Source organism: Cuculus canorus, chromosome 5 (genome assembly GCF_017976375.1).
Source record: "Cuculus canorus isolate bCucCan1 chromosome 5, bCucCan1.pri, whole genome shotgun sequence".
Classification (NCBI taxonomy): domain Eukaryota; kingdom Metazoa; phylum Chordata; class Aves; order Cuculiformes; family Cuculidae; genus Cuculus; species Cuculus canorus.
This window is the reverse complement of record NC_071405.1, coordinates 57738512-57752459: the sequence shown is the minus strand read 5'-3', so window position 1 is coordinate 57752459 and position 13948 is coordinate 57738512. Positions and strand designations below refer to the sequence as shown.

Genomic DNA, 13948 nt, shown 5'->3' with positions numbered 1-13948 from the left:
TGACCTGGATGAGGGGATTGACGGCATGCTTAGTAAGTTCGCAGATGACACTAAACTGGGAGGAAGTAATAATCTGCTGGAGGGTAGGGAGGCTCTACAGAGGGATCTGAACACGCTGGATCAATGAACTGAGGCCAATGGGTTGAGGTTTAGCAAGGCCAAGTGCTGAGTCCTACACTTGGGACACAAAACCCGCAGGCAGCGCTGTCGGCTTGGGGAAGAGTGGCTGGAAAGCTGCCTGGCAGAGAAGGAGCTGGGGGTGTTGGTTGGCAGCCGACTGAGCGTGAGACAACAGTGTGCCCAGGTGGCCTAGAAGGCCAATAGCATCTTGGCCTGTATCAGAAACAGCGTGGCCAGCAGGACCAGGAAAGTGTTTCACAATACTGTGTTCAGTTTGGGGCCCTTCATTACAAGAAAGACATTGAGGTGCTGGAGCGTGTCCAGACAAGAGCAGCAAAGCTGGTGAAGGGGCTAGAGCACAAGTCTTATAAGGAGCGGCTGAGGGAGTTGGGGAACTTTAGTCTGGAGAGGAGGAAGTTGAGGGGAGACTTTATCACTGTCTACAAATGCCTGAAAAGAGGTTGTAGAGAGGTAGGTGTTCGTCTCTTCACCCAGGTGACAAGTGACAGGACGAGAGGGAATGACCTCACTTTGTGCCAGGAGAGGTTCAGATTGGACATTAGGGAAAATTTCTTCACCAAAAGGGTTATCGGGCACTAGAACGGACTGCCCAGGGAGGTGGTTGAGCCACCATCCCTGCAGGTATTTAAAAGACGAGTCGATGAGCTGCTTGGAGATATGGCTTAGTAGTGGGCAGGTACAGTTGGGCTTGATATTCTCAAAGGTCTTTTCCAGCCTAGTGATTCTATAATTCTATGATTCAAGGCCCCATCCAATGTGGCCTTGAACACCTTCAGGGATGGGGCATCCGCAGCTTCCCTGGGCGACCTGTGCCAGTGTCACACCACCATCGTCAAGAAAAATTTCTTCCTAATGTCTAACCTAAATGCTTCCTCCTTCCAATTTAAAGCCATTCCCTTGCCCTATATTACAAGCCCTTGTAAACAGTCCCTCCACAGCTTTCTTGTAGGCCCTCTTCAGGTACTGGAAGGCCACTGTAAGATCTCTCTGGAGCCTTCTTTTCTCCAGGCTGAACAACCCCTGCTCTCTCAGCCTGTACTCATAGCAGAGGTGCTCCAGCCTTCTGATCACCTCTATGGACCTCCTCTGAACTCCTTCCAACATTTCCATATCCTTCTTATGTTGGGGATTCCAGAACAGTACTCCAGACAGGATCTCACAAGAGTGCAGTAGAGGGACAGAATCCCCTCCCTCACCCTGCTGGCCACGCGTCTTTTGAGGCAGCCCAGGATGTGGTTGGCCTTCTGGGCTGCAATCGCACATTGCCGGCTCATGTTGAGCTTCTCATCACTCAGCTCCTCTAAGTCCTTCTCCGGAGGGCCGCTCTCAATCACATCATCCCCCAGCCTGTATTGAAACCACGGTAGCGGCATTTTCATCTATATGATATGTGAACTTCTTAGTTAGAACTATGGTGAAATGAAACAAAATCACAGCATATATAATTTCCTGCTGCAACATGCTTTGGACAAGCCTTGACCGTGTACTTTATTTATATATTAAAAGACATTCAATGTATGGGCTAAGTAACAATTTTGTCTTAATACTGGTAATGTTACCATACTGATAACAAAGTGATTCTATTCTACACGCTCTTCAGAATGTCCTTGCAGAGGCAGAATGGAGGTAATTGGTGTTGGCTAGATGCTTATGTTCTCTGTAGAGTTTTATATACTGTAATTTGTCAAAAAAGGCACTTTGGTTGCTTCTGTTCTTATTCTACTACATGCGAATATGCTTTCAAGGTAATAGAAGGTATTCTAGTATACTGTAGAATATCTCAGTTGATATTTTATTTTGCTCTTCACGTTACCTTATAACTGACATCAAATTCTGGCTGATTCTAAGTCTGGAACATATTGACTATACCTGGCATTGTTATTCTTTAAAAAACAATGTTCTGAATCTTCTGAGACAGTTCAGTTATGACCCTCTTCCCTCCTATCTGAAATAAGAGAGTTAGCTACATGGTAATATCATCAGCTGCAGAGATATATTCTTGGTTTAATGTTCACATCATTTTACCAACAATGAAAATATTAACAAAGATATATCCCTTCATATTTTTGCACTGTAGTGCAAAACTGTATCTCACAATTTGTTTTTCAACAAGTATACACTTATTTTAGCACTGTAAGATTCCCTAATACAGAGTATGAAATTTCAGGATTGAGCCTCTAGATACATCCTAAAGGGCAGATCAGTGTCTGTGATACTGGAAATTCAGTTTTGTTAATCTACAGATACAAATCTCAAGATAGAATCTCCTTTTCAGAAGTTCTTAAGTGATCACCGTAGTGTTGTACAGAAAAATATGTAGGAGTTTTTTGTATAGGCATATATATAAATATATGCGTGTGCATACGTGCACTAACATATGTGTTAGTTTACTAAAAAATATTGATTTTTAAGAATGCGATTAATTAAGAACTAGTTTTTCATTTAGTTATGTATTCATTTATTTTTCAGTTAATACACCTGTAATTTCAGGAGATAATAAAATTGTAGTCCTGAACACCTGAAACCTTACTAAGTGTACACAGACATGAACTACTGTGCTGTGTTTCTTTTCTTTGTGTTTTTGTGTCTTGAATTAACACTGAACTCCTGAAAAGTGTCTTTCAGAAGCACAATTTCTCTGTAAGGAAAGTGAAATGTTTAAGATTGCAATTTATTTCCTTAACAAATTACTTAAATAATTTTAACCTGATTATTTACATTACTAACTATATTACATACTATCCCATAAATAAAGATGCTGTATGAATAGTGAATACAGTCCTGTCTTTATTCATGATTAAGTCAAGGCCTGCTCTAGTCTCCCAAATTTACTCTCTCCTAACATAAAGGACAGGATGAATAACATTGTCTTTTGCGACATTACTTTCACATTGGTAAGTGTATTGTTCAGTGCCTTTATTGAGCATTTGGCTTCTTCTATATTAAAAAAAAAAAAAAAAAAAAAAGACAGTACTAGAACATTTTACAGATGTGCCATAAATCAAAGTCATTTGATGTGTATTTCCCACCTGCCATCATCAATATCTGGTATAAAGTCTCCAATTAGCCTTCTACTTCAGCTAAATGCAGTAACCTGAGTATTGCTCTGTAAGTATGTAAGATTAAGTTTTGAGACAGCATAATAATGATTATTTTTCTGAACCTAAAAAGAGGCAGAAGTTTAATTGATTCTAAAACTACAAAGCAGAGGCAAGCCATGCTTTAAGGGCTTAAGCTTCAGAATGGAGTCTTTTTTCTGATCTAGTCCAAGAGCCGCGTAACTTCTGTAGAGCCTGGACACTTGTGTCCACTGCTTATTCATTTTGAACTAGCTGATTATTTTGATAGCATTTCCTTTTCACTGAAGTGCTACCAGGGCAATATATACAAAATGGGAGCAAATCCATCACCTCTAGTACAGTACCTGTCTTGATGCTTTATCTGTGTGCCAATACCCTAAGAAGTTAAAATTCTTCACCGTACCAGTTTATTACCAGCTAATCTTTAGAAAATACCCAAAGGTGAAAAATGAGTTTAATGTAACTCTCTATTTTATGTTGTAATCAGAAAGCAGTGGGTATCACAAGGAGCAGTTTGATGACATCAAAATATTTCAGAACATCTTTTTATAATTACAGTTAATCAAAATAAGGTCGAACAGTGTATTTCTAAAATAATTGCTCAAATAAAGGAGAGTAAAGAGATACTTCACATTGTCCTTTAGTTGCTGCCTTACTTCATTTTAAATGCCTAAGGCTTCAGCAAATAATTCTTATATTTTTCTCCCCATAATGAAATTCATTCCCCCTACCGGCTGGCCATTTATTCCCTTCAAATATTGTATGGCAGAATGCCAAGAACATACTGTTCAACTTTGCTCTAATTGGTGTGATTTTGGATGCAGACAAGAACTAAAATGAAGACACAATATGCCTACTAAAATTAGAAGGATCACTTTTGCATGAGATTTTGCTTGACTATGAAGAGAGAGTGTTTTTACTGGGCCTTTGATAGCTGCCTTTTCTGTGCTATAATTTAAATGTCTGTATCTGCGTCCTTTTATTTCAGTGGAAGTGTAGAAGTTTTTGTGATCTTTCTAATAGCTTCGATATTGTGTATCACAGACAGTAGTATGAATAATGCACAGACATATTAATGGTCATCACAAAGGTGCTTTTCTAGTTGCTTTAGCAGGTTTTATCAGCATTTTCATAGCAATACCAATTTCAACAGTCCAACGTATTCACCTCAGGCTGAAAATTGACACGTAGATGTGAGCACAATGTTGTTATTGTTTTTGTAATTATAATTAATTACTAAATCAGTTTGTGTTAGTAAGTAAAATATGATCTCCATTATAATACCAATTCACCATGACTGAAAGATTGTAATCTGTAAAGTACATATCCATGCAAATTCTACTGCCAGAAATATTCATTCATCCTCTCATACCTTCATACTTTCAGCTGGATATTACCTTCCTGTGCCACACCACAATCCTAAAAGCAGTGGCCTCTGTTATGAAATGAGCTTTCCTTCCTCTGCTTAGATATACTGGAATCAAGCCAATCTCCGTAGTTCTGACCCGTGTGCCCCTTCCCAGTCCATCTAATCACACGTGCAATAAATCTCCTTTCTCACTCTCCCACTGTATGAAGGAATTAGATACGTATTTTCCACTCTGTTCCACATCATACTACAAAAAAGCTCTTGCTGGCACCATAAAATCAAACAAGTAGTGCACACTTGGCTGAGAGTGAGATAATTCATATGAGTCTCTCGGGCGGGGCCGAGCCAGGTTACAGCTCATCAATCGTAGTTGCTAAGTGAAGGGAAAGAGTATGTTTGAAATAGCTAATAAAATATTTGGAACTATAACAGCATAAATTTACATAAATGATCCTGGCACTTAATGTGCACTCACTCTCCATTAAGCAGAGATGCACTCAGCAACTGGGCAAAGCTAATCTATTGCAAGGCTTCTTTATCAATTTATGGAAGCTTGTCCATCATTACTGTTCATGTTGAGTCCTCTGGACTCAGTCCATCACCTCTCACCTTTTGCACACAGGATTCACTTTAGAAATGTTATTTTAAAAGCTTTTTAAAAAAGAACTTTTTTGAAGAAGAATTGAAATACAGTTAAGTATTAAGAGATTTCAGGAGAAAAACTTGTCCTGAAGAAACAAGTACTTGTTTTTTATTGTCTGATCCTACATCAGAGCTATTACCGCTGGGTTTGGTTACTTGGCATTCATATCTACTATCAACAATTTCACCATAACCAGGAACGCAGACTTACTAGACAAATCAGTACTTTCAGACTCTGGTCTTTTTTTGTTTATGTACAGGCAGAAATCAAAAACCTGAGATCTGTTCATGTCACATACAAATACATTTCATCCATCAGAGCACACTGCGGTTCACTTTTTGACCCCTTTCACTAGCTGTACTAGCTGTAATGACATGGAGTATGGTATTTTTTCTTTCCTAGATGGAATGGGCCGAGTCCTTGCTCAAGATGTATATGCAAAAGATAATCTACCACCATTTCCAGCATCAGTAAAAGATGGCTACGCTGTCAGAGGTAAATATTCGCTTTGTAGACATGCAGCATAGTGTATGTAAAACTACTTCATGATATGTTAGTTCACCTATTTTGGATCCAGCAATAGTTATTTTGTTTAACATTGGATTCAGATCATTCCTGAAGTCGCATTTATGTAGAATGCAACTGTCTTGAAGGAAGACCATGAACTTGAATTCAGATCTTTTAAGTGAATACATATGTACATGAGCAGTTATACATCCAGGTGCGCTCATCGACATGTACCTGTGTTGCTAGTGTGTTCCTTGGAAACACAAAGAATTCAGGAGAGTAAAAGAAGATCTGTTTCTGAATGACAGATTCTTCTATTCCTCTGTTGTTGATTTAATCAGGAATTTCTTACATATCTACTACTTTGTTGAACTTTCATAGGTTCAGCTTTCTATTTGTGAATTATTTTATGATTGCATTAGAGAATTTTCAAAGATACATATTGGAATATACTCTTACGGAGGAACCTCAAAGAAGAGCTCATTTTTACATTGAAAATATTGCATTTGCTGTATGAGAATAAAATTAGTAGTGTGACTTTACAGAGCAAGCATTGAGTAATTTCCCAGAAGACCTGGATCCATCCTCTGCTTTGCCACTAGGTGCTGAATGATTTGAGCAAGTTGTTTCTCTGTGTATCAGTTTTTCCTTTTGTAAAGTAAGACTAATGATATTCACCTCAGATATCCACAGAGGAAAATTAATATATATATGATTGAACATTATACTAGTAGTGATTTCATTATGGGGATGAATCACCATAACACCATGTTGAAATTTGGACACAATAGCCAGCTTTCTCTTAGGGACATTAAAATATCTTTTTGGTTACTGGGAGCTGAAACAGTGGAAAGCAACAGTCCATGAAATGGACTGTCTGCAAAACCAGGCGATGGATGTAGTCCAATAGCTTCCCCCTGGGTTTAATATAGAAATAAAATTCCAGGTCTACAAGATGAGTTTGACTGCAGCTGTCTGTCATCTGTGTATATGAAAGACAGGCAGACCAAAATAAGCAGTAATAGTGGCAAGGGAGTGCAGATGGAGTCAGAGAAATACAGGTAGTGTAACACTGAGAAAGCGTAAGATGGAGGTCTCTGAGTAGAATTCTGACTGACAAGGGCCTTGGGATCAAGCAAATGCTGTCTTGCAACCTGATTTCTAAAAGGTAAGGGAAAGCACAAGTGCAATCTCAGTGAACTCTGAGAATAAGCAGAGTGATCATGAACACCGTCTTCAACAACATCCGTCAGAACCAGCACACAAGACCCAAATTTTTGTGGTGGATTCAGCTAGACTAACAGCACTTGAATGCATCCAGAGGAGGGGAACAAAGCTCGTGAAAGGGCTGGAAGGAATGTCCTCTGAGGAGTGGCTAAGGCTTGTCTAGCTTGGAGAAGAGGCTGAGGCAACCCCATTGTTCTCTCAGCTTCCTGCGAAGGGGAATGGAGATGCTGATCTCTTCTCCCTGCTATCCCTGATAGGATGCATGGAAATGGTTCAGAACTGCACTGGGGGAGATTTAGACTGTACATAAGAAAGGATTTCTCTACTGAGAGGGCAGTCAAACACTGGGACAGACTTCCTGGAGAAGTCTTTGATGCCTCATGCCTGTCAGTGTTTAAGGGGCACTTGGACAACATGCTTAAGAATTCAATTGAACTTTTGGTGAGCCCTGAATTGGTCAGGCAATTGAACTAGGCAATTGTTGTAGGTCCCTTCTAATGGAAATATGCTATTCTAATTGTTGTTGTAGACCTGTTATCTCAGGATATGAGGAACAAAGCTTGTAGGCAGAGATAATATTGACTACATTAATGGATATTTATTACAAAAAAAATAAAGGATTAACTTTAAGTCACATAAACCTGTCTGCCCAAAATCTTAACCACTTTTTTCAAACTATATCAGTTGTACATCAGCTATAAGCTTTGTCTCCATATCATTATTACTGGAGGAATAAAATCTAATTCAGTACCATTTTATCAGGTTTAAAATAATTTAGCTACTAGGAAAATTTTTCTCCTCTTTGCTGGATCATTTGAGTGCATTTTTTTCAGGGAAGATTTGACACCTGTATTCAGTAGTATTATATGCATTACTCAAAGACAGGTAGTTGTAGAGTCCTTTTCCACTTTCTTATTTGAGAGTTTGTTCTAAAACTCGTAGATTAGGCTGTTTGATAGGCTTTTAAAGTTAAGTTAATCATTGGTCCTCCAACATGACTAAGTAATATAGATCGTCATCTGCAGAGTTGCAGCTGATGTATGAGTACAAATGTGGTAAATCATCACAGAGAATGAATGGGCATCCTTCCTGAAAGCAATTCTTCTCAATACGATAAGGTTATCTAGCTGTATATTCAGGGCTTTTTAAATTAAACACAAGTTATTAAGATAAAGGTTGTCACTGGTTAGAATTCATCTCTGGGAAATCAACTTTTGACAGTTACAGAATAAAAAGACATATTTAAACATAATTTGATGAACCCAATTTTCTGAACACTCTTGAAAGCGTGCCTACTGTGCTTGGACAGGCAGAGTTGCTTGTGCTCCATACACGCTTTACATCATGGGAATTGCAGCTTTCAAAATACCTTTGAGGCAGGCAGAAGTTTAAACTTTGTTAGTAAGGTGCCTTTATTGTTCCTGTAAAAATGCAGATTTGGTTATATTAGAAGTCCTGGAGACTTTCAGACTTTTCAGTAGAGACAAATCAGTATCTGTGACCTTTAGTTTCCAGAATGGCTTTGGGGAAAGATTTAAGGTAACTACTTCAGTACTGCCTCCTAAAATTACAAAAAGGAACAGAACTCAAACTTAAAATGTGACAGCCCAAGTTGCATTATCTTAGCCTTATTGCTCTTCAGAAAATGCCAAACCTGTATCTACATAATCTGTAACCACTGCATTTGTCCACATTTTCCTGAAAAGGCAGAGATAGGCTGGAAATGTCAATATTCCATTGTTGTCTAGAAAAAAGGCATTTAATACACTTAAAAAATATGTGATTCCCTTGTGTTATTTTCCCATAGAAAAAAATTGCTCATGGTGGACATTTTTGTAAAAATGATCACATGAAAACTGTCAAATCTTTGTTATTTTTGTAATTCCTCGTAATCGCCTTTTATTTGATCCCATATTGCCCATTTTCAGTTAAAAGTATTTAAAGTACCCGTAATCTGCAAAATAGCAAACACAAAAGAACCTCAAATTTAAAATGTTTGCAAAACTTCTATAACCTCTTTCATGCTGACACTGAAGAACTGCATCCTAGGTCATTCTTTGATTCTTCTGTTCTTGTTTTTTAATGCCATCATTCATTTTGGTTCAGCCTTTTTCATTTGTTATTGTCCATTTTAACAGCTGCTGATGGCCCAGGAGATCGATTCATCATAGGGGAATCCCAGGCTGGTGAGCAGGTGAGGACAATTTCTTTTCTCTTTCTTTTTTTTTTTAAATATCATTTTCTTTTGTAAGATAGTGCTTTGTATTTTTATAAGCTTTGCTGGTGCTCTAAAACTCAATATTCTTGGAGGCAGCATGAAGTAGGACACAGCTGTACCTACCCTGCTGCTATTGTGCCTTAGGATGTGATTTCAGAAAGTGAGGTGGTACAGTTACATAAGGAATTAAGAAGGATATCCCAAAATACTTCAGAGCATTGTGCTGACATGTCCGATAGGAGTGCATACACTAATGTTCTACCCTAGTACAGTGTCAGAGGACATAAGGTTTCTAGTGTCACTGCAGTTCATAAATAGAGAAAAGCATGATTTACCCCCTTCTTGCTGACAGATTTTTAAAGGGACATCAGCCCAATAACTGTTCCCACAAGCAGCTGGAATATTTCACAATGATACCTGCAAAACAAAGTGTGACAATTATTTATGAAGCTTTTAAAGACAGGTGATCAGAACAACGTTGAGGAAGCAGCAGCCTGGTTTGTGGTATTGCTCTTTTTTTTGTTTATTAAATCAGGAGTGCTTGTGCACCTTAGCAGATACATGGATTGAGCTTGAGAGAAGTCAGAGCAGCACCCATTCATGGCCTGCTGTGCTGTATAAATATTTGTGTGATTTGCTCTCAAACTCAGGAGTACATTTCATTAAATTCCTATATTAACACTGGGGTAATGGGGAAAAAAATCAGTTATGTTCAACCCCTTCTGTAATTCTGTCATTTTATTTATACCTGCTACCTTCTGTTCAGGAGAGCATGAGTTAATCCAGAATGTTTCTTCAGCTATTTCAAGGCATGGTTTATAATTCTGTGTATTGTATGTGAAATGATGGAGAAAGAGAATAAGTGACAGGCAAAACAAAGGGGTTTTTTTAATGCGGATTTTACAGTTTTAATGAGTTTTAATGACGATTTTACAGTTAGGTCATTTTGACTGCTAAACAACAAAAAGTCGAAGTAAAATAGATTTATTTCAAAAGTTGTTTCAGATTTTAGAAATTTTACCAGTTGCAGGATTATTCCATATTTTTTAAAATTGAGTCAAACTGCCTCTTAATGTATAATAGACGTTTAATTTGGCTAATCATGATAGATACGGAGAACTGTGAAAATAATTTTTGCTGTAGTTCCCATCCATCATCATGGGTTATATTTTAATATAGTAGACATCTTCCTAATACTGATACTTTTGTGAACTTAGATTAATGAATCTGTTATACAAAATGTGTAAAATTACTTTAAATATTAAAAAAAAAGGAAACTAATTAATTCAGCAGCTTTTTCACCTGATTTTTATCTGCATTTTCAAGCATTAACCCAGAATCCAAAAGGCTGACAACTATTTCTACAACCCCTTTTATGGTCACTATAAAATAGCAAGTACCAGCAGAACAACCTGCTGATTTATTACTCCTATTATTATTCACCTGTCATCAATATTACCATTTTGCTAGTTAAAAAATATCACAGCACAGTGGTGCTTAAAAACAGCACTGTTGAAGCTGTGTCTAATGGAGATGACTGTCCACGGGTCTAAAGAGTTTCAGTGCCCCAATCAGTTCATCAGGTTTGTACAAAGGATAAAAGAGCAAATCTGGAGCTTGCTCCCTTCCTACAAAATTCAAGAGCTCACAAATATCTCTCTGGAGGGACAGTCTGTTCTCCCGGATTAATGGGAATAGGAAGCGTCTCTGGCAAGGAACAAAAATTGGGTGGGAGGAGGTACACAGAGAGAGAATAATTTTGGTAATGCCAGTGGTGAGTTAGAAAAATGAGTCTGCTGACCTCTGAATCGATGGTCAAAGTTTTTTTCTTGAGCAAACATATCTGCAGGTTCATCTCCTTCCCAAGAAATTATTTATAGCTTTGGAAGGCTCCTCAGTCTCATTTCACCCTTCAGTCACTCTCAGCAGCAACATTCTGGTTTTCATGTTACAGACCAATTGACAGAATGATTCACAGCAGGGAGTTCAAAATCAGTTTAGATTTGGCTCCTCCTGTTGGGAAAAAGGTTATGTAAATGCTACATAGAAAGGAAGAAAATGGGACGGAAAACCGCAGAGAGGCCATATAACCGAGTTTGAGATTCCTGTATCAATTTGTAAATTGTGTATTATTTTCTGATATCCATTTCCAGATGGTTATCTTTATGTTAACAATCATTTTTTGGTTTGTATTGAGGACAACTTTGAGATACTGTATTGGCTTGGAGAGGTTAGGGCACATTTGGGAGTTCTGGTCATGAGCCATCGACACGGCCTCTGTGTGAAAGACTCAGCCATGGGGAGCGATGGTTTTCTTCCTATAGACTAACACAGTTGGAGCTTAGAATTTCCTTGAAAAATTTTAAAGACATTTATAAGAGGCGGTGTGAGTAGCCAGCTATAATATAGGATGGAAAACAGACACTTTCCACCTTTCCATTAACTTAGCCCTTTTTACAGAAAGGAGCACGGGTCATTGTAAATCATGCAGGAGCGGTGTGATTGTGTGCAAGAGAAAATGCCTGAGATGAGGGTTGTGCTCGATAGATTTCTGGGTTTTATTCAGTGACTGACATCAAATACATTGTCAGTGATGAAGGCAAAGGGCATAACCTAGTACTGCCTTATTCCGGGTAAGTGTGAGGTCTTAAAGGCCTTTAAAAGAGCTTCTGTGAAATTGTTGTGCATTAATATGCTTACTGAGAAGCAGTCATTTCTTTATCTTCATACTCTCTAGCAAAGAGGAACACAGCTCTGGAGATTCACACAAATCTGACAGTTGACTTTTGTTCATAAAGTTAATCTGATCAGATTCTCAAAGGGCAAAAAGGAAATTAAATACATGAGCAACACAACCATTTCTAAAACACAGTGCTATTTTATCATGAATTTGTTTAAATGTTTCACATCGTTACATCTCAAAAAATTAACTCATCTAGCAATAAACCCAAAAGCGTGGATAGTTACAGTGCGTTTTATCACCATAGGCACTGATTTTGGGCAGAGTCATAGACATTTTGTATTCCTTGTGGTTCTTGAGGCCCAAAAAATGCATTTTAAATGGGAGAATGTTGTTATGCAATATTCAGTTTTTCCTCTGAAAATTGTTACTAGAGACATCATTAGTCTGGGAAGTTCAAAGCAATATTACATTTTTGTAATGTACCCATAGACTGTACCTACACAATATGCAAAAGAACTTCCGTAATCCAAGGCATAAGGTTTTCCTTTTGCAACATTTCTTTTCATAAAAATCAAAATAACACATGAGACAAGATTATTTTTCCTTTTAAACATCTTCTGTATAAATGACAGCATCTCAGCTATTCATCCGCAGCTCCTTGCATAGTCTGTGGTGAGAAATAAATACCATTTTTTAAAAAATATGGTTTTTATATGATCTGGTTTAGATACCTGCTTTAGGATGACATGAATCTTGCCCTTAAAGCACTGTAACCATGACATATTGCAAGTGTGATTTTTTTTTTTTTTTTAGTCTATTTTAGCATTTTATTTATGGCGCTCTCAAAGGATGTTAGATTTCCACTACCCATAGAAAACGGTCAAGATTCAATCAACTCCAGGCTCAGGTTTTTTGCGGGATACACAGGTCACTGTTATACCAAAGTAAACCTGGTGCAAAAGATTTCCAGCCTCTCCCTAGGGCTGCTGGCCCAATAGGCACCATTTATGGTTTATTTATGGTTGGACTCAATGATCCGGTGGGTCCTTTCCAACCTGGTGATTCTATGATTTGAAATGCATGCATTTCGAAGTAATAATCACATTTTAGAGGTTAAGACAGTGCTGAAACAGAATAGAAAAACGGGCTTCTTTCAAACACAGCTTTGCACAGCTGAAACGTTGGCCACTGGTCTAGGATTTGCAGATGTCTAACAGGCACCTGTCGAAAGTCCTGGACTAAAAGGCTGCTGGGCAGGATCAGGTAATAGTGCTTGGGCAGTACTGCTTGCAGGTCTGTGGGTTGCTATCAAATACCTGCTAATCACAGTCAGACAAGTCCTGGGCATATTCCAGTGCTGCATATGGAATATAGACTCAATCTGCACATGAGTTCTATGTGTGACACATACAGAATACGTTGGTCTGATCACAGCTGTGTAGATCTGTGTGTGGCACATGTTCACTATTAACAGAAAAGGCCAAATAAGTTGGGATTACTAAAGTGCTGCAGAGAGCAAGCACTCATATTTCAGCAATGAAATATCATACCAGCTTCTTTTAGTTATATTTTTTTAGAATTTTTTTTTTTTTAGTTATTTCTTTCTTAAGTGGTTATGGTCAAATTGCAGTTTTACTCTGAATTTTGAAAAATATGCATTAAAATAGGCTGCCTGGTGAGAAATTTTATTAAAACCATGTTATTTGTTTTATCGTGTTGTCCTGATATTTTTCTATTCTTCGTATTGCTTCTGCTGAAACTTTGTAATGTGCTGTTCTTTTACGTAATTGTAGAATATTATCAGTTTTACGCTTTTCCAAATTGACCCTCATAAAGATAGTTATTCGTGGTGAGCTGGTGTTGGGCCGTCTCTCAGTATGAGGAAATCTGTGTAAAATGAAGCAGCTCATTACATTACTTTACTTACAAGCTGCTAGTTTTACGTATGTAACGTGCTGGTAAAACAAAACAGAACAAAACCCCAACCAAAACAAAGCGAAGTAATTTGAACCCTGAGGACCAGAGTACTCGACACATCTGAGCCAATCGGAGTATCACTATATTGCTTCTTCTGAAAGTT

The 13948-nt window shown here is 38.0% G+C and overlaps 1 protein-coding gene across 24 annotated transcripts in view; it reads left to right on the top strand.

The window, feature by feature from the left end:
- The window catches only part of GPHN (gephyrin), a 289546-nt gene that overhangs the window by 239490 nt on the left and 36108 nt on the right, over window positions 1–13948 (top strand). For all 24 annotated transcript variants that reach the window (XM_054067590.1, XM_054067585.1, XM_054067588.1 and 21 more), the window contains 2 exons: window positions 5636–5728; window positions 9106–9161. In XM_054067590.1, coding sequence (XP_053923565.1) covers window positions 5636–5728; window positions 9106–9161 — 149 coding nt within the window. The remainder of the gene's footprint in view (window positions 1–5635; window positions 5729–9105; window positions 9162–13948) is intronic.